Source organism: Caloenas nicobarica, chromosome 9 (assembly GCF_036013445.1).
Source record: "Caloenas nicobarica isolate bCalNic1 chromosome 9, bCalNic1.hap1, whole genome shotgun sequence".
Classification (NCBI taxonomy): Eukaryota; Metazoa; Chordata; class Aves; order Columbiformes; family Columbidae; genus Caloenas; species Caloenas nicobarica.
In genome coordinates this window covers 17,667,022-17,686,012 of record NC_088253.1, presented here as the reverse complement: position 1 = coordinate 17,686,012, position 18,991 = coordinate 17,667,022, and the positions used below count along the sequence as shown (strand labels likewise).

Sequence of the window (18,991 nt, the reverse complement as noted above, 5' to 3'; positions counted from 1 at the left end):
AGCCCGCTGCCCATGTTTGTCTACAGAGGAAAAATGATGCTGCTCCCAGACACTCCCTCCCTTCACAAGTGTTTTGTTTTACTTTCCACTTCCCTCAGATATATTACTGTGCATTTATTTACTTTCTGCCTGTACTCCTAGTTCAAGTGTAACTTATGTTCTCTGCCCTTTCTGTCTCAGCACATGACACCTCAGAACCTGCCACGTGCCCCTGAAGCAGCAATACTTCCTTCAGTCCGTTTTTTGGTATCAGCTACTTGGGTTCACAGTAGCTATAGAAACACAAAAAAGCCTTAGCAACGGATGGCGGCCAGCAAGAAAAGCAACTGGTGCTGCCATGGTAACTTCTTGCATTTTAAAACAGTTTCTTGAAAGCATTTGCTCAATTTTTCAGGCAAATGTCAGGCGGCTGCAGAAGCCCCAGTGGAGGGGATCTGGTGGGGAAGGCTCAGGCTTCGTGGGGACCTCACCTGTGGAATGCTGGAGGAGCCTTCCAGCATCATCTCCATTGTCTTGCCCGGCATCAGCTCCATTCTCAGTGGTCGAAGCTTAAACACAGGGCAGGCAGGTTTGGAGCTCTGTGAGGAATCTTTGCCCTTGGTGTTACTGATGGCAGGGAGACTGCCACGCTGGCGAAATGGGGCAAAACCTTCTGTTGTCCAATAGAGCTGATGGGTGCGCCGTCCTTTGTTTGTTATCTTGAAGTGGTAACAGCAGGGGTCCAGGCTAGAAGCGAAGCAGATATGGAAAATGTCACAGGAGCTGCTATTCCCCAGTGGTCACCCAGTTTCAGCACCCCGATGGTGTTACCTGACTGCACATTCAGCAACAAAGCCACCTCTGAAAAGGCCGACCTAGCTCAAAGCTTCAGCAAGAACCAGACCTTGGTTGCCCCTAAGTTTATCACCATCCAGCAGCTGGTCTGTTTGCATACAGCAAGGAAAAGCTTTGCGAAGAACATCATCTCAGCTGCCATAGACAGAGCACCACCAGCCTTTGACGCTTAATACTCAGAGTTTTTCCTGAGGTGTTTCCTGCAGGTCGCACTCCATGAGACGCTAAGCTGGCCTGTTATGGCTGGAAGGGGATGGAGGAACAGGTTCCCTGCTATTTCACCTCCCCCTTGGGAGCTGCTGCCTCAGCTGGTTTCCTCTGAAGATGCTATTTGGAAGCTGCAGGGTAGAGACTCATCTGGTGAGGCCCCTGCCCTGGCACACGTTATCTCCCTCATCTCTTAGGGACCAGCCAACCCTTGTCGCCCCAATATATCACCTTTTGCCTGAACGGTGCAGATGGTTTATTTCAGGAAGATAGATGAGCTGTGAGAACACAAGATCAACAAAAGCTTCCCCAATACAAACATGGCAGCAAGACCAGGTCCCACTGCTGAGGGAGTGGAGCAACAACAAGAGGTGAATAACTACAGCGAGACATAAAACAAAACAAATATTCAATGCAAATTGATTCCTCCATGTAAAGAAATACTAACCGCAGGCTAGTCTGGAGTAATTATTTTACCCTCTATAAATCTGAGCATGACCAGAAAATGAATTGTTCCTCGAACAGTTATTGTCTTTTTGAAAGGTACAGAATATGTGGCTTACAAAATGCATGGGTGCCATAAACAGCTGAATACAAACACAGAAGTGACAGGATAGGACAAACTAGTCTTTGAAACAGACTGTTACAAAGTGATGTATACAAGTTCAGTATGAAATGGTTTATGTTGTTGACAGCAACAGATGAAAGCTTGGAACAGCTCTGGGTAGATGCAGAATTTGTGGCTCTGGGAAAGTCCAACTCATTTGAGACGTCACCCGGGTCCCATCTCAGCTCCCTCAGTGGCAGCTCTGCAGCCCACAGCAATGACAACAACTCCAAACTGAGCCTGCAGAGCTGGGGGGCACAGTATGGTGACATGCGTTGTGTAGCCCATTTGTAGCTGCACAGAGCACAGGAAATGCTAGACAAGCACCAACCTCCCTGCAACATCCCTGCTTAGGTAGATGGCTTGTGGGTGCATATTTAAATCCCTCAAATCTATCCTAAAGCTTAAGGTATGATTTATCTGCCCTTTCTACCCCAAAAATTTATCGGAGCACTGTTGGTCTTCTTTGCAGCCAGGGAAAAGAATAGGCACCTCAAGACAACTCTTCTCATCCCAAGAGGTCTCACACACAAGGCAAACAACACCTTGAAAATCCATATTTTTCTCCTATTTACAAGAATGTACCTGGTTTCAGACACATGCATAAGAATCAGTGAATCCCCTCCTTCAAGCTAAGCTCTTTCAATTAACAGTGCCAATTTCTCCTGCCCGACCTCAGCAGACTTCTCCTCCTCTCACTTAGAGCTGATGCTGCAGCCACCCTTGCTTGCCCGCATCCTGGGCTGCTGCTGTGGTATTGACAGAGGAAAGAGTGAGGAAAGCAGGTGGGAGAAACAAGAAAGGAGCGAGTACATCTAATGAAGAGCAGCCCAGCAGGGGAGCTGGGAAAAACAAGTGAACTGAGGAATGATACAGGGCTAAGACAAATTCTGCTGCTCCTCCAGGACTCCCAGGCAGAGAGGAAATAAACCAGCACCATTAATTTAGTCGAGGAGTTGCTAACAAGCTACCACCACAGTTTTCTGCTGTTGCGAGATGATACTCCACAGCAAGTGGAAAAGCAAGCAACATTATTGCAGAGGGAAATATGTTTATACTTGTAATGGAGCATTTTTCAGCTGGAGGCTTCTGGGACCTGCTGTTTTCCTCCAAATCTTTATTAGATAAAGTGAGGAAATAAATGTATTATAACTAAGGGCAATTCAGTGACAATTTAGCAATTGGTTTCCATTTGGGTGGGTTTTGAAGATACCTAATGACTTTCAAATGGCCACAAAATGTTTCTAAAGTAATTCCTGAGGCTTCAGTGCAGACCCAGGACCTGGAGCACCGTAGGAGAACCAGCCTGAAGGACTACAGCAAAACTCCTCCTTGCTGAGCCCACGGGAGAAGCGGGAGCTGAAAGATTCCTTACCTGAAGTGGGGTCCCAAGTTGAGCGCTGGAGCAAAGGGCTTATCTGTGACAATCGTGGTGCCGATGCCAACGGCACGGACAGGGATGACATACGTGTGGCTGTTCTCTATGAACAGGTTCACCTCGTCCTTGAATTTCTCAGTGTCATCCAAGTTGGCTATGACAGTCACAGACACCTCGGTCTCAGGGGGGATCACTCCTTTACTGGGTTCAATCCTCCAGCGTGAGCATTTGCCAGTCTGTAAGACAAGCCAAACACTAACTTCGGTTGGAAACCATGGACCCTGGTCTCTTGTAGGGTACAGGAAAACAAAGGACTGAAGATAAGAGGGTAAAAAAGAGAAAGGCTTATTTTACCTCAATCTAAACTATGGTGTCTGGAACAGCAACTATGCAGGAGCTTATACAATCTCTATTTTACCCTCCTTCAACAGACTCGCTTCATTAACCCAGTTTTGCTCAGCCCAAGGGATGCTCATCCTCAGGAGAAGGTTATTCCCCCTCCAGTATCTCCTTTGGACTATGCACCAAGGGAAGTTACTTGATCTCTCCTGACTTCCCAACAACGGTGGCCAGGTTTGCAGAAAGGCTCAAGGCCAGAGGAAACCAGGACTTGCTCAAATCCCACCACAGCAGCCACATGGCTGGGGGATACTGCTGAGAGCTGGCAGAATAACTCTGACGAACTGGTTGATCAAAACCCCAACACCAAATACTTTTTTCCCCAAGAGTTACGCAGTGCTTCTCAACAGCCCCTAAAGGACTGAAGCACTTGGGTCTCACCAATCATCAGTTGCAGCAACACCCTCACCTTAGGAAAATTCAGCTATAAATTATTATAGCAGAGCAGGGTTTTTTTTTTTAAATATAAAGCAATGATGTGCTTGGAGGCCTGACAGATCCAAATACTGCTTGATCCAGGCACACTTAGCTCAGGTTTCCATCCATCAGGCTGGCGGGACTGAGCTCTAACAGCCAGCCCAAAGGAGAACAACATCAGAAAACCAAAAACAGCACTTCAAAGTCATTTTAACTCCCAAAAATGACCTCTGCTAATGCAGGTAAGAGTAGCTGGGGGGCAGGGAAGCGATAATTTGCTGAGCACTGAGGGTCCCAGCAGCATGTGTGCCCCAGCTACAGTAACTCCTTGGGCTGACTGTGTCCTGCATGGAGAGCAGGTCAGGTCTGCGTGCCTGCTTCCCAGGTTGGAGCATGCCAAAGGCAAAATTATTCCAGGCACTGGCAAAATTAATAAACCCAGCTCCATTTCATTTGTCCTCTAGAGTTGTAAGAGAAAGTCTTGGAAAAAAAAAAAAAGAGCAAGATGAGAATGGGATGGAGGAAGGTAGCTGGCACAGGGTAAACACTGGGGCTCTGCTTCTCCACAAGGACCAGTGAGGCTTTTTTCACTCCTACGTCTTCCACATTCATTATTATCCACAATCTATTCTCCATTCTTCTGGTTTGGGACCTCGTACTCAGTTAGGGAATATTCTTACATTCCCTTTGAGGTCTGGCTAGTTATAATTTTGTTTTCTGCACTCCTGACACTCCTTGGTTGCAGAGGAGCAGCAGTGCTCAGAAATTAGGCTGAACTCAGAGTGTTTAGCTAGACAGGAACACAGCAAACAAAGCAAAACCTGCCAGCAGAGCTCTGCCTGCTTACCCACAGAGACTACAATCACTGAGCCTCCTGAAACCACCCAAAAATCAGCACCAAATTAATTTCTGTCTCAAAGGCCAGTGATGCACACAACCCCGGGCAAGTAGGCGAGAGAAGCCTGACCTCACTGACCACATCGGATCCCATCAACAACTTCTGTTGTCCCTGCATCCCTTACGTAGCCTCAGAGGCATCCACTGCGCTGCCACCAGCCCAGGGCTACCCAGCCAACATATTCACACCGAGCTGGTGGGTGTTGGGTTCTCACTGACATTAATGTACAGCTTCTCCTCTGATTCATGCTGACACAGGGTAGCTTGCTTGAAAAGGAGACCCGATAGCTCTGCTCCAGAGGTGAATCTGCAAGTCTGCTATCTGACAAAGCTCATTTATCAAAGTTTGGCAACAAGCCGGGCAGTAAATTGTACCCAAGAAACTATTACTGAGGAACAATGATAGGCTGTCTCAACGCAGCCAGACTTTGAATTTCCCAGAGTGACCCAGTGCAGACCTGTCATGCACTGCCAGGCCACCAGCCCACTCCAGAAGAGCGTGATTTGCATAGTGTTCTCATTCCCTCAGTTAGATTTGGTGTGGGTCCAAGGGGCAGCACAGTGCATCACTGCACAGGAGACCTGCCAGGACCAGAAGGCTCTGCCAGGCCAGATGCACTCAGGTTTCTAGGTCAGCTTCTGCCTGCACCCATCCAAGCTGCGTTCCAGAGACTAGAAATCTCTTGGAGCCAGGCTAAAAAACTCCATCACTTCAGAGACCAAGATCTAACTTGTCATAACATCCCTGCTACTTGCTTATCCCCAAATGCTCTGAAAAATGATGCAATAGCTGTTTGCACTGGATAGACAAAGACAGTGCCTATTTCTGTCCCAGTAGAAGCTTGCACTATCAGACATCAGAGTCCCTGAGTGCTAGGCAAGGGAAGGGATCAATCACTTATAGAAGTTCAACACCAAAATCTTTAGTTTCTCCCAGGACAGATCTCCATTATGAATAAGAGCTGCCAAAATTTGGCGATAACGGACACCAGCACGTGTCTGAGACGGATGGCTGGCTGCCCTAAGGGATGACTGAGGAGCCGCCACACTCAGTTCTTTTGAAGCTACTTAAAGCCAGTTAATAAAAAGCGACCTGGTTGTTCTGGCCTTGCACAGGTGAAAAAGGAAGCAGAACTCAATATTAAAAATGCAGCTGTGCTTTACCAAGACATAGCTCTAGTGAGAGAGGATTCGCACCTTGTCAGGCTGACCCATCGCTCCTCGTGGAGGCTGCACATGAAGGAGAAATAAAACCCCATCCTACATCAGTGGTGCACAGAGATTTGTCACAGGTGTTTCAGCATTCCCAAGGTGGGAGACACTGCAATCTTCATTTCAAAGCTACTCTTTATCCGCACAAACTGTCAGTGGCAGAAAACAGCCCCAAAGCATCGTGAGCCTCAGCAGGAGGTGGGGACCAGAGCACGAGGCTGGGAGATGCTTCCACCAACCACCAGCCCCCACCTGGCATCTCAGCACCAGCATCTTCTCAGCAAAAGCATGGGGACCACTTTGGTTTAGCCTCTGCCCCAGAGCACCAGCAAGGGGATGTGTCAAGAAATAAAGAGGCAAAGCATCTAAAGCCAGTAAAAAAAAACAAACCAAAAAAACAAAAAAACCCCACCCAACCTCAAAGCGTGGCTCTCACTGCCACTGACAATGGAGCCTAATTTGTAACTCTTAGTTCAGCTAATAGCAGACTGCTGAATGAGCTGACAAAGCTTGTCTCCATCCGTGTCCCCTGTCCACAGCTCACCTCTCCTCCCCGCTGGGCTGGGGAGACCAGAGCCACTGCTCCACACAGGACATGGGTACAGCTTGGCCACATGCTGCCAGCACAATGTTTAATAACCAAACTTCTCTGGCTTTTCCTTTGGGAAAAGCATTCTGCCGAGTCACTCCTGCTTGTAGGAGCATAATTTCCTTGAAGACTGCTACTCTAATTTAGTTGGCCAACGGGTGCAGCACAACACAACAAGCTTAGTTTTCCCAGACGAGCAGAATAATAATTTCTTCAATTATGGAAATACAGCAGTTTTGAAAGGGCATGAACTCATATAGATACCGCATCCCTGGAGACATTCAAGGCCAGGCTGGATGGGGCTCTGAGCAACCTGATCTGGGTGAAGATGTCCCTGCTCATGGCAGGGGGTTGGACTAGATAAGCTTTGAAGGTCCCTTCCAACCCAAACTATTAGATGATTCTATACCTGATGTGATAAATACCCCTCTTTCCTGTGGCCAGGTTTCAGGCACCTTTCCCAATGTCTCCTCCAAACCTCTGCTCCCCTTTTTAAGAGCCACATGCCCCAGACCCTGGGAAGAACACAACCTTCCACCTTCCTCAGGTTTTCATACAAACAGCCACCAGCACAACACTGCTCACTCCTGGCCCTGAGACTTGTTCATGGATGACGCTGTGAGTTTTCAGGCATGAACCAGCTCTGGCAAGACCAAACTGAGTGCAAATCAGCAAACTGATATTGCTGTGTTAGCAAAACATAGCCTTTAAAAAACAAATCAATGGTTTAAGTCTAAAGGTGAGCTTTCAGAGCACCCTGAGGCTCTGGTGGGACAGCTCTGGAAAGAGTTAGGCTTATGTATCTTCTAAAGATCTGCTCGTCTTGGAAGATAACACATATTTGGGTCCAATGCTGTCCATAACCTGGAAAGTTGATTTAACACTCATTTCTAAATAGCATTGCAGATATATTTGAAGGGCACGGTACTGTTTGGCTGTGTCTTGCTATGAGCAAACACTGACAGGCTGGCTAATTATTCAGATGCTTGGGGAAGAAAAAAAAAAGTAATTTACAGTGGATGTAAAAACCACCCTCTTTCCAATTCAAGTCTGCTCTGACTTCAGTGAGAGCAGTTGCAAAGAGCTACAAACAATGCCGACACACACTTCAAAGCCTTCTCTCCCCACAGCCAGCACAATTCGCCCAGATAACAACAAAATCACCTATCAGCCACAACAAGAAACAGAATCACTAAAGCAGCATCCCTTTATCAGCACTGTTTTTAGGTTTATCTCCATGTTTTGCTGTCTCTCCATATGGCTGTTTCTTCAATAAATGGAATGTCGTCAAAAGCTTGAGATAATAAGCAATGAAATTAGTAAATGAAACAAATCCTGCGCTAATGAGGAGAGAAGCAAGTAGGGGAATAGGAACTGCATGTTCTCTCCTTCCTTATGCTGAGTTTGACCAGGAGCCTTTATATGCTGCCTGGAAATGATTTGATTTTCTCTAGTGAATCCCAGTGAGAAGACAAACAGTTACAGCTTTCCTTTTTCCTTAAACAAAACTTGGACTCTTCTGCAATGCAAGCTCCAGTTAAACCGGATGGCAGCTTATCCCTGGGAACATGGAAGGGGACTTGCTCGCCAGGCACTCTCCTGAATACACCGCATCTGGCTGCATGACCACATCTGGCTGTACAACCACATCTGGCTGTACGACTGCTGCTGGAAAGCAGGCAGCAGCCAGCTCCATCAGGAGCACAGGGCTCTGGATTAGGGAGCTCAGGGATCAGGTCAAAGGAGACAGAATCCCAAACTAGGAACCAGAGCACCATCACTAGAAGAGAAAGTCGCAAGTGAGGTTCTCTCTCTCTTCTCTCATCACAAGGCACCAGGAAACCACTGTTTGCCTCCCTGCAGTAGCACATAACAGACCCAGCATGGTGGTTATGCAGGCAGAAGAAAACTGCCACTAAAAATTACACCCTAAGCCTTTGTTTTCTTTCCTGATCACACAGGCGTGATATGCAGCTGCCTTCTGTGATGCTGAGAGATGTCATTCTTAGCAGCCAAATAAAAGATCCTTGAGAAGACAGAGAGACAAAACACAAGTAGGAAATGATCGAAGACAGACACTTTTTCCTCTCTGCCTTTCTGCAGGGAGAGCAAACACTTCCACTAATCAATACAACTCTTTTGCACCTGTCAATATGGCAAAAAAAGGAAAGAAGATGACAGCAGCAGCAAGGAGGGGAAACCGCTACTTTTTCCAGCAGGTTGCATCAGCCCTCAGCTAAGCTGCAGCAGCTCCTTCATGCTGAACTTCACCAGTATCTTCTACCCACAAAAAAGGCAAACTCTCCCTGTGCTGGATCCAGAGGATGCTCTCACAGGGCTGTCTGGCAGCTAGGAAAGCAACCTGACAAAGAGAAGTACATCAGACAGCCAGGATTCAGCAGACGAGCAAGGTCTCAAGGGTCACGGACTTACTGATACCCCAGCAAGCAGGGGTGAGCCAACAGAGGACCAGGGTATGAAATCCCTACACTCCCCTGCAAACCCAAAAAGCCCACCTCAATGCAAAGATTTGGAGGTTTTTTATTTCTTCCCTTCTGGCAGCGGAGATGCTCAGTGCTGCTCTCCCCACAACTCATCCAACAGAGAAAAGAGAAGATGGATACAGGGAGGCCTGTGCACACAGGGCACTCCAGGTAATTCCTTAAGTCACTCTCCCAAAGTGAAGTTATCTACAAAAAAGCATCTTGGCTTGCTCAGATAAAGCTCTTTTCTCCCACAAAGCTAGGAGGAAAGCTTGACTTGACAGGAACAGCCATTTGCATGTGATGGTTAAGACCACCACCAAAGTGGCAGCACGGCCATCTGTGTTACAGCATTTTCCTTTTCTGTTTTGAACAAGATACCACCCTTTACTTACTCTGTTGCTGCCCCTGAATTTAATCTCATTCAGTTTGTTGAGCTGCCAGTCAGCGTACTGTAACATTGCTGATCCAACGCTGCTGTGAAAGTTTCAATCAATAGCTTTTTCTTTCGAGTGGGGATCGTGATCTATAAGCCTAACTGCAAACAGCCACGGTTTTGAGATTAGCTATCAAATGGGAGACAGGGAAATCACAGCTTGCTGTCCTGCAGCCATCTCCAAGCAGAAAATCAAAGCAGCAGCTTTGGCATCTTAGAGAACACAAGACTTGGGTTCAAGGGCACAAGGGAATGGAGGATGCCCGAGTCACCCACCAGCTGGAGCCAGTTCTGCTCTCAGATGTACATGTGCAGTTCACCCTGACACTCAACTGCATCTCAAATTTTAGTTCCAAAATTATTCAGTCCTCTCTTCTCCCCATCAATAAACCACCAGGCAGCCTAAGGCAGCAGCAAAGGGCAAAACTTCAACAGAAGCGGCAAAACAGCACCAAAGGAGGCGGCTGCTGATGGCAAGGGAGCAGCTGGAGCACATCTCGCCTGCTGCAGAGCTGCTCCCATCAGGCAGGCTCAGCATTGCCGTGTTGAAGGTCTGAAGAGCCCTTGTTGAAATGGCTGATTGAGCAGGTTCCCAGGACCTGCCTCCTTGAACATCTCCGTCACCTCAGCAGCTACCTTGAGAAGCCGAGATGCTCACCACAGGGTAACTCAACCCTGTGGAGTCAGCAGGGGGGACTATGGAGCAGCGGAGTCCATCTTCACTACCGGAAAAGAAACCATCCCTAGATCACTTCATATTATTGTTCTGTTTATTGATTAGCCACAATATTTGCAGAGATTGCTGGGAAGCAGGATAGGATTTATTGCCCAACCCCATAAATGAAGGCACTAAGGCAAGGGAGGGACAGATCTACCCCTGCAAGCCCCCTGGGGAGGACAAGCACAACACCAGGACAGCAATACCTAAACAAAGCTCTGCAGGACAGCCTTGGCTACAAGCACGCAAAAACTGCCAGTACCACCCATCTGAGGTGGCTTGTTCCCTGCCAAGACGGAAAGCAGATTTTCACTGTGGAATCAAAGAAAGCTGCCCTGAGTAACCCCCGCTTTGAGGTTACATTTACTCTCCTGGTTACAGAAACTGGAGTGAAACAGCTGGAAAAGCAGCAAGAGTGAAATTCAGCCTGGGTTAACCAGCCCCAGAAGTTCAACCCACCTAGCACAGAGAAGGACAAACCTCCCCCAAACACTGGTTTTTGTGAGGAGCACATCTCACCCAGCCTCAGCACACAAGCCCTTCCCAGCTGCATCCTCCCTGCTCCCCCTGCCAGGGACATGGCCAAGCTCTCCTTCTGCTGTAGAGCTTGTCGCACTACCCAGCCCTCCATGAATTATAAATCATCTGTATAGCTGGTCTCCAGAGATGCTCTGCAACACTACAGGGTCCACAGACTCCACAGGGACACAACCCTTACAAGTATACTTTTGTGCAACAATCCAGCTGGTTTGACTCCCAGTAGGTGTGAACCTCACCTCATCACAAGCAGTTTGAGGACAGACCTCACACCTTTGTCTTGATCATCAACAGTTTGACACAAAGCAAATGCAGATATAACAGGGAGATCCTAGGGAAACCCATGCCCTTTCAGGAGCAAAGGGCCACACGGTCCTCTTCATCTCCTAGAGCTCCAAGAGCATGACTCTCAGAGCCTTTCACAAAATAAAGGGAAAGTTTGTAAAAATGATCCAGACTAATTTCTGCTCAAACATCTGCAAACTCTCTCTTTTACTGGGGAGTGCCCCAGCTAAAATTGCACTCAGAACCATGCTCCTCTTGCTACATTGTGATGGAATAACTTCCTTTCTCTCTCAGATAGCAATATGAAATTGTTATATATGTAAATCAAGTCACCAGCTACTATGGACAAGTCATTTTTGTTGGAAAATAGCCCCACAGATACTTACCATCTCTGTCAAGAAGGATGCAGGGATGACAGTCTGATTGGAGAGGTGGAGAATTCGGGAAGCATCCTGTAGAACTTGGATATTGCCAAAATTTATCTTGCTCGGCTGCACGTAGACAACTGGTCCTTCTCCAATGCTCACTAAGTGGATTTTCTGCTCCAGGAAACAGGTAGGAAAGATCAAAAAGAACGGGGAAAGTTTAAAAAGATTAGACAGCTTTAAGGGTACTCCTAGACCGAGGGATAATTACAGCTGTTTGATGTTTTCAGTGTTGTAAGACTGAAACAAAGCCTGGAGCAAGTGTGGGGTCTCCAGCAATGCCATCTGAAAGCCACAAGCTCCCAGTTGCCCGTGTTTGCTTTTTTCACAGTTGCATTCAGAGCTCCTCCACATATTGGCTCTCATTCCTCTACCCTGTGCCTGCTCCCATTCCTTTTACATCTTAGTCTTGCCCCAAACCACCCTCTGACTCCTGCTGCTGCACAGCCACACTTGGAAAGTAACTTCTTCAACATTCCCACAACTACGTCTGTAGAAACCAGCACAAGCCCAAAGCAAAGCAGGCTCTTGTGAGCAGGGATCATGCAAGTTAGTTGCCTCTGATTTGTGCTTATGTGTATTACTAGTATTATATGCAGTATTTTTTTCTTTTGATAGTCTGAGACACCAAAGTTTTGTTCTTGCAGAACTGGCGCAGACTATTAGAGAAGGAATGTGGGATCCCTTTGATAAACCACCTTCTCACATCATTAAAAACAATGAGAATTTATCCACTCTGGCTGGATTTCATCAGTTCCAAACACCCCCAACTTTTAAACAAGATCTGAATGCATAAAACTCCCAAGACTGACAAGCTGCTGCACGATTCACTGGAGGGCACAGGGTATGATTAAACCACAAAAGAAACCAGCCTCCATGATGCAAAACCTTTAATGATGTCTGACTCAAGGAAATGGCATTGACAGCTATCAGAATCACTAGCCAGAAGGAGCAGCATCCAGAAATGTTCATCCCTTGACAGGACACTGTGGAAGAGTGAGCCAAAAATCACGCACCAAGGCTGGTACCTCAGAAATAAGGAGCTGAAACCATGCGTGATGATGGACCTTTTATCCCCCTGGGTGAAGGGAGGCACAGAGAGCTGCAGTTGGGGTGATGCTGCTCAAAGCTCCCAGGAATAGGGAGCTGGGGGGAAGAGCTGTGCTGGCTTTGCTTCCAGGTGGCAGTGGTACAAGAGCAACAAAAGCAGGACAGAACCCTCTAGAGACGGGCAGAACAACTTCTAGAGGATGCCCAGGCTAGCTGGCTTCAATAACTGTGTACTAACATGATAGACATATCCTCAACAAGGAAAGGGCTCATAAAAAAATATTTCCAGTCTTAAAAGAGACAAGAAAAACCCCATTCAACAGTGTTAAGGCAATGTTAACACATGGGGAAAGGCAGTAACAAGAATTGACAACTTTGCCATCAGTAATATTGCCACACATACACCCCGTCCTGCCCCCAGCAGCACTGCTGGCTTTGTCAATGGTAATGTCATATCACATTTTATCATTTAGGAATGAAGAGCATCTGTCCCTGGCAGACAGATGTGGTTTGAGTGACCACTTAATTCTGACAGCAGCCAGCTGCCCAATCTCCTGCCTGTGGCACATGAAGCTTCCCTTCCAGCAACCCCAGGGCTGGGTTTTACCAGCTCCTTAATGCAGGAGATTACACACAAACTAAAGCTGGCACACAGTCACCGGCAAACAAAATACCAGGCAACAGACCCATGGAGGGACCCTACGCAACCTGGATGAAAGATCTGTACCACATTTCACCTAAAACAGTGTCAAGACTCGGTCTCAATACCAGATGGCATAACTTAAGACAAGAACAAGTTTATATTTTGCTTTATTGGAATACATTGCGGCAATTCTCCCGAGGTCAGATTTGCATCAAATGATCCACAGGGGCAGGATTTGCCATCAGTGCAAGATGTATAACAGGATGGTTAGCTGTTCCGCTAGCCCAGAAAGCTCTGGAGAAGGCAACTACTAAAACCACACACAAACTATAGGGCAGTCCTATAGAAAATGCAAAGAATCTCACCTGACAGCCAGAAACTCAGGTCCGTGCTGTTGATACACCCAGTGAGGCTTCTACCAGCACTCGCTGGGTTCTAGCAGCAACCCAGCATTAACACTGCACATTAAAATTGACTTAATGGGCACAAACACTGGCTCCACCTCATGCTAATCATTTCTTTGGGGACAGTTAGGATTCTCCGGCTGAAATGCTCATCCTTTGGGCAAAAAACTGACATATTCATCTCCAGATTAAAAAGATTAAGGTAAGGTAAAGTTTGAAACTATAAATTGTTAGCCCAAGTGTAAAAGCTTTGCAAAAACACTGTAGTTAAGCAAATAGTTAAATGGCTAGGTTATTCTAGCAGAGAGAAACCCTCCTTTTCAAGAGAAATGTGCCTTATATTTATGAACAATTTTTTTGTTTAACTTCAGTCTTCCCTGCAAAGCCCACATTGCCTGGCATTCCTGTTGACTGGTTTCCATGTACATCCACAAAGACCTGAGTTGAGATGTTCAGTGGTGTCCAGGGGCTTCAGCAGCATCATTTCCATTCATTTTAATAAAAGTTTAAATCCCTGTGACTACTTTCAAAATGTCAGTCTTCCTTTCTGTTACAGAAAGCTTAACATTCCCAGCAATCCTCTGACATCTTCTTCCGTGCTCAGGGAGACAACAAGACACTTTAAAACAGCTGCTTCAAAAGTTAATATCATTTTAAATTAAAATTTAATTGACTAAATTTATTCTAGATTTCAGCTATGCAAAGCCAGGACACTACATACAACTTTCTCCTGCCTACAGTTTGTTGTCATTGCTGCTGATGCATATGCCTGAATGCAAACAACATATTTCAGGAGGCCCTAGCCAAGGAATGCTTTGCCTTATCCATTTCCAAGCTTGGTAGAAAACAAAAGTGTGCTCCAGATGTAAGCAGTGTGGAGACTCGTGTCTTTGGCTGGGGATTTTGGTAAAGAGATACAATGGATATTTCTCAGATGCGACAGACCTGACTTTCAGTATGGTTTTTTACACAGAGCTCGCTTTAGCAGGATTCAGAGATGCCCCTGTGTTCTCCTGAACAAAAGCCCTAATCAAGCAGCAGTTGCTGTTCATCTAATAACACAGCAGCATATAAGACCCATGGATTGTGCTGGGTTTCAGACTGAGCTTGTTGTCCTGTCTCACATATCCGTAAATTAAGCACCATGTCAGACTCTTAGATTATCACCTGCCTAAGAAGATACCATCCTCCCTCTTCTTTAGACATTAACTGTTGCTCATGCCATGAATCCCTTCTTTCCTTGTCCCCAGCAGTCATACATTACAAGCCATTGTTTCCCAGCAAGGATCCTTGGAATTAGCAACCCTGCCTGTACACTTTACACTCCACCAAGATGAGTCGCACAAAGACTCACATCCCCAAGGACTCACCAGTGGAGATTCTTCGCTCCCAAATATCGCAACACGAGCGACAGTGTCCTGCTCTCCCAACCTCTGGGCTTCCAGTATCAATGGGACCTCCACTGAGCTGTGAGGCCGGATGACCCCACACGGCGCAGGGCTGGAGTACCACACAGCAGCACCCTCCTTGTGTTTCTATAAAAGGACAGAATCAAACCCAATTTCAGAGCGACCTCTGAGGAAACTTTAAACTTCTTGACATCTACCACAACAGCAATTCACACATTTTTTTAAAATCCCTAGGAGAAAGCAAAAAGGCACAGAACCAGATGTAAGACTAGTACGGGCTTAGCATCCTCAAAGGGTCCAAAAGCTGACGCATCTGTAAACACCAGCTCCTGTGCTGGTAGCCTCCTTGCAGCAGCTATTCACACTCCTATAAGTTCTCCTGCCTGAAAGCAACCCAAAGACTACGATAGAAACTACTTCCTAAAGAGTTTAAACTGCTTCCTAAAGTTTATATTCAGGTAGGTTCCCATTTAACTGCTTCCTAAAATTTATATTCAGGTAGGTTCCTGTTCTTAAACCTTTATGTTTGCTGAAAACAGGAATCTACCTGAATATAAACCTGCAAGGCCTTATCCAAACTCCTTTTTCCTCCTAATGAACACCTCAGTAACATTTGAGGGCAAAAGGCAGATGCGATGCCAAACCTGAGGCAGAATCTTGTAGCAGCCTGGAAGATCACTGTCGTTCACAAGGGTCAGCATCTGCTGATAAGGGAATTTTAGAAAGCACCGTCCAAATGTCATGACAGGGTTGAGCACTTGCAGCTGAGGAACTATGCATCTAGAAAGAGAGATGACCAAAAGGGAATTAGAGATACTGAGAGAATGTAAATTTGTTTACTCCCTAAATAGCATGAAATGGAGCATAACACATTTGTCACTGTCAAATAGACATTCAATACCCCTACAGCAATAAATCACTTTTAACTTCTTTATATTCACTTTTATTCTGCAATTTCTGGTAAAGAAAGGACAAACCGAGTCTCAGTATTGCAGAGGCTTGCCAGCATGGCCAAGTGTCCAGGCAGAGCAGTGTCCTGTCCCAGAGATGTCTGATGGGCACCTTCACCCCAGGTGGCTTGCAAGGACCCTCCCAATGCTCCCAGCAAGACATGAGCTCTGGGGAAGCCTTCCCACCAAGGACCAGTGCTCACCAGGGCTCAAGGAACACAAGACTACCAGTGTCTCACTGAAAACAACTCCCTCCTTTCCCATACCGCTGTTGCCCTGCCTGAAAACTCAGTCATTTGCCCCAGCAATGGAGGAAACAAGCCACCACCTGCCTTACACAGTGGGTGATCACCCTCTCTCAGTTCCTGCAGCTACCTTGGTCCTTTATCCCCACAGGTCCCATTTGCACTTATTTTATAGAATTGCAGCCCAGGCCTGGGAGAGAGAACAGCACCAGTGAGCTGCATCCCACTTATAATTAAACTGACACCCACTTCAGCACAACAGGATTGAATCCAGCTGCAGCAAGAACAACTTTTGGCTTAAGTCTGAGAACATAAATGCCCAAATGAACCAGAGGGAAGCAGAGAAATCTGAACTCACCTTCCACACAAAGAACTATTTTCCCTTTTGTAAGATCTTGCCTTCATTTTTCTCTCACCAGTCCCGCCACAAGCCCTTCCCCATCTGCACGTGTCTTCATTAACTGAACCAGACACGAGCTTTCAGCAGGCTGCTTGCTGTGTCCCAAACAAATTTTGCCTTTTGGTCACAACTCAGCACAAGTCCATCACTTGCAGGAAAGAAGAGAGGCAGCCCTTTGGAAATTTGCTACACCTCAAGCACCAAAAAACAGGCCAATAATGAATATAATTACTGTTCCCATTAGAAAAAGGCTCAGGGCTGTGCCTGTCCATTGAACACAGGTGCCTCTCAACATGAGCTGCTTCCAGAGCACTGCTGTTCTCATATCTAGCTGGGCAGAACTAGCTCATTAAGCAACATTTGGAGCTGGAGCCAGCAGACCATATGCAAGGCAGCAGATGCACAAGGAAGGACAATGAGCTGCAAGGGAAGTGCTGGTACCTGGCTGTGAGGAGCAGCGCCGACACCTCCTTGCCAACACCATCCACATCCACCACCAGAGCCAGCTCGTAACTCTTCACTGTGTTGGAACACAGGGTGACCTAGAGGAAGAGAAGAGCATCAAACACTTGATCACTCCCAAAAGCCATTGTCCATGTGTGGTGGCCTCTGGTTCTCGTTCCACAGTAAGGAAGGGAAGGTTTTTGCCCTAATTCTGCTGGCCCCTGTGTAGAGCACAGTCTCTGGCAGTAATAAAAGCCTTCTGACAATATCTTTGTTAAATACACTGTGCAGTTATCAGGGCATATGTAAGCTAAATTAAAGCACAATTAGGCTAGTGCTCTACTCACCACGGTATTAAAATTAAGGGACCAATTTTTCATCTCAGCTACAATAACAAATCTAGAGAAAGTCTGTTGACTTCAACAAAATTAGTTCAGCTTTACAGTGGGATGCTTAGGGCAGTTCACTGCTGCCAAAGCTTTTTCCGTCCCCACTGGAGATCACCACAGTGAATACAGTTCCTTCTGCTTCACAGGAAAGGAGAAATAAGACCAGAAAGAAAAGCAAACTGCTTTATACAATGACATCTCTCTTTTTAACAGCCACCTTCTGTCCTCACCCTTCCTCTGCCTACTTTAAATCAAATAACTCTAAGCAGTTCTTGAAAACACATGAATGACTCTCTGTACTTGGCCATATGGTACATGATCTTCAGGTTATGATTTTGGAAACGAAATGGTGCTCCTTCAAAAAAGTCCTAGAGTAACCCAGCTAACAAAAGCCTAACCCTAGTGCATATATGCTTAAGCCTAGCAGTGCTAAAGCTCTCTTGTACATCAGTGAAGCTTCAGATCGACCTGTTGAAACACATATGGCCGGAATCTTCCCATACCTGGATGTTCACGTTTCCCTGGGAGCGGATAGTCCCTCTGCGGGGCTTTATGATAAATTCGTTTGGCTTGAAGTGACGCTGAGCTGCCCTTCTCCGGGGTAAGGGAGTGGTGTCCGACATATGAGCAGAGCTGGTGACACTGGCGTCCCCCGAGCCGTCCCCAGGAATACGAAGGTTGAAGGTCATGGGCACCAAGGAGGTGTTAGTGAGGCAACATGACAAGGTGCGAGGAAAGCCTAGGAAAATGACACAAATGAATTTACACACCTATTACCCCACAATTCCTGGTGTGAATATCCTGTTACAATAAAACTGCTCTCAGAGTTTAGTTCTTTTCAATCTGAATTGCAGCTAATTGAGAAGCTAAGCAAGGAATTAATTGACACTTCAGTTCCTTTTTATGCTGAGCACAGAGACTGCTTCCTTGGCAATGTCCACTCTTAGTGATGCTGAACACTGGAAGTTTTTCTCCAACTATGAGGAGCACTATCACCTGCCTCAACAGCAAAATCAACTATTTCCTCACTTACGAGCGTGCATTCAGACAGACCATCTATTCTGAAAATTCAGTCCATGAAATTCCCTGTTAACTCTGAACACTCCCAGTTTTCAATACATAAGAATAGTGCGGTGTCATCAAGGATAAGCTACAGTAGAAGAAAGGATGGATGAAAGTAGGAGCTATAGCATGATGCAAAGCACTCTAATGCAGTTTCTCTAGGCAGGATCCTTAAGGCATCTCCAGTTTTGGGGCAACCAGACTGAGCACGTGACAATTTGCAGCCCACTTCACATCAGGCAAGCCTGATGCTTAGAAATTATCAGGAACCACATCCCACCTTACCTAACAAATGGGGACATCACATCCACACTGCACACTGGCTTTTATTACTGCCCGCAAAGGTTTACATCACTTCAGCTTTCATGCTTTGCATAATGGAAAACCAGTGATACAACCATATCTGAGACAGGACATCAGCCTGTAACCTGTTCTGAAGCAGACACCCGGCTTGGCTGGCCAGCTTGGCAAGAGCAAGACATCTCCCGTGGCTGCTTCCCAAGTGTTATTTGAATACAGATGGGGAGGAAAACCAACTGCAGACAACAGGGAGTTTCTCCAGGCCCATCTC

The 18,991-nt window shown here is 46.5% G+C and overlaps 1 protein-coding gene across 3 annotated transcripts in view; it reads right to left on the bottom strand.

Moving 5' to 3' along the window:
- Window positions 1–18,991, bottom strand: part of HYDIN (HYDIN axonemal central pair apparatus protein) — a 138,114-nt gene that overhangs the window by 67,138 nt on the left and 51,985 nt on the right. For all 3 annotated transcript variants that reach the window (XM_065640591.1, XM_065640592.1, XM_065640590.1), the window contains exons 13-19: window positions 17,862–18,097; window positions 16,967–17,067; window positions 15,575–15,710; window positions 14,892–15,056; window positions 11,386–11,538; window positions 3,024–3,262; window positions 471–726 (exon numbers count right to left, since the gene is read on the bottom strand). In XM_065640591.1, coding sequence (XP_065496663.1) covers window positions 471–726; window positions 3,024–3,262; window positions 11,386–11,538; window positions 14,892–15,056; window positions 15,575–15,710; window positions 16,967–17,067; window positions 17,862–18,097 — 1,286 coding nt within the window. The remainder of the gene's footprint in view (window positions 1–470; window positions 727–3,023; window positions 3,263–11,385; window positions 11,539–14,891; window positions 15,057–15,574; window positions 15,711–16,966; window positions 17,068–17,861; window positions 18,098–18,991) is intronic.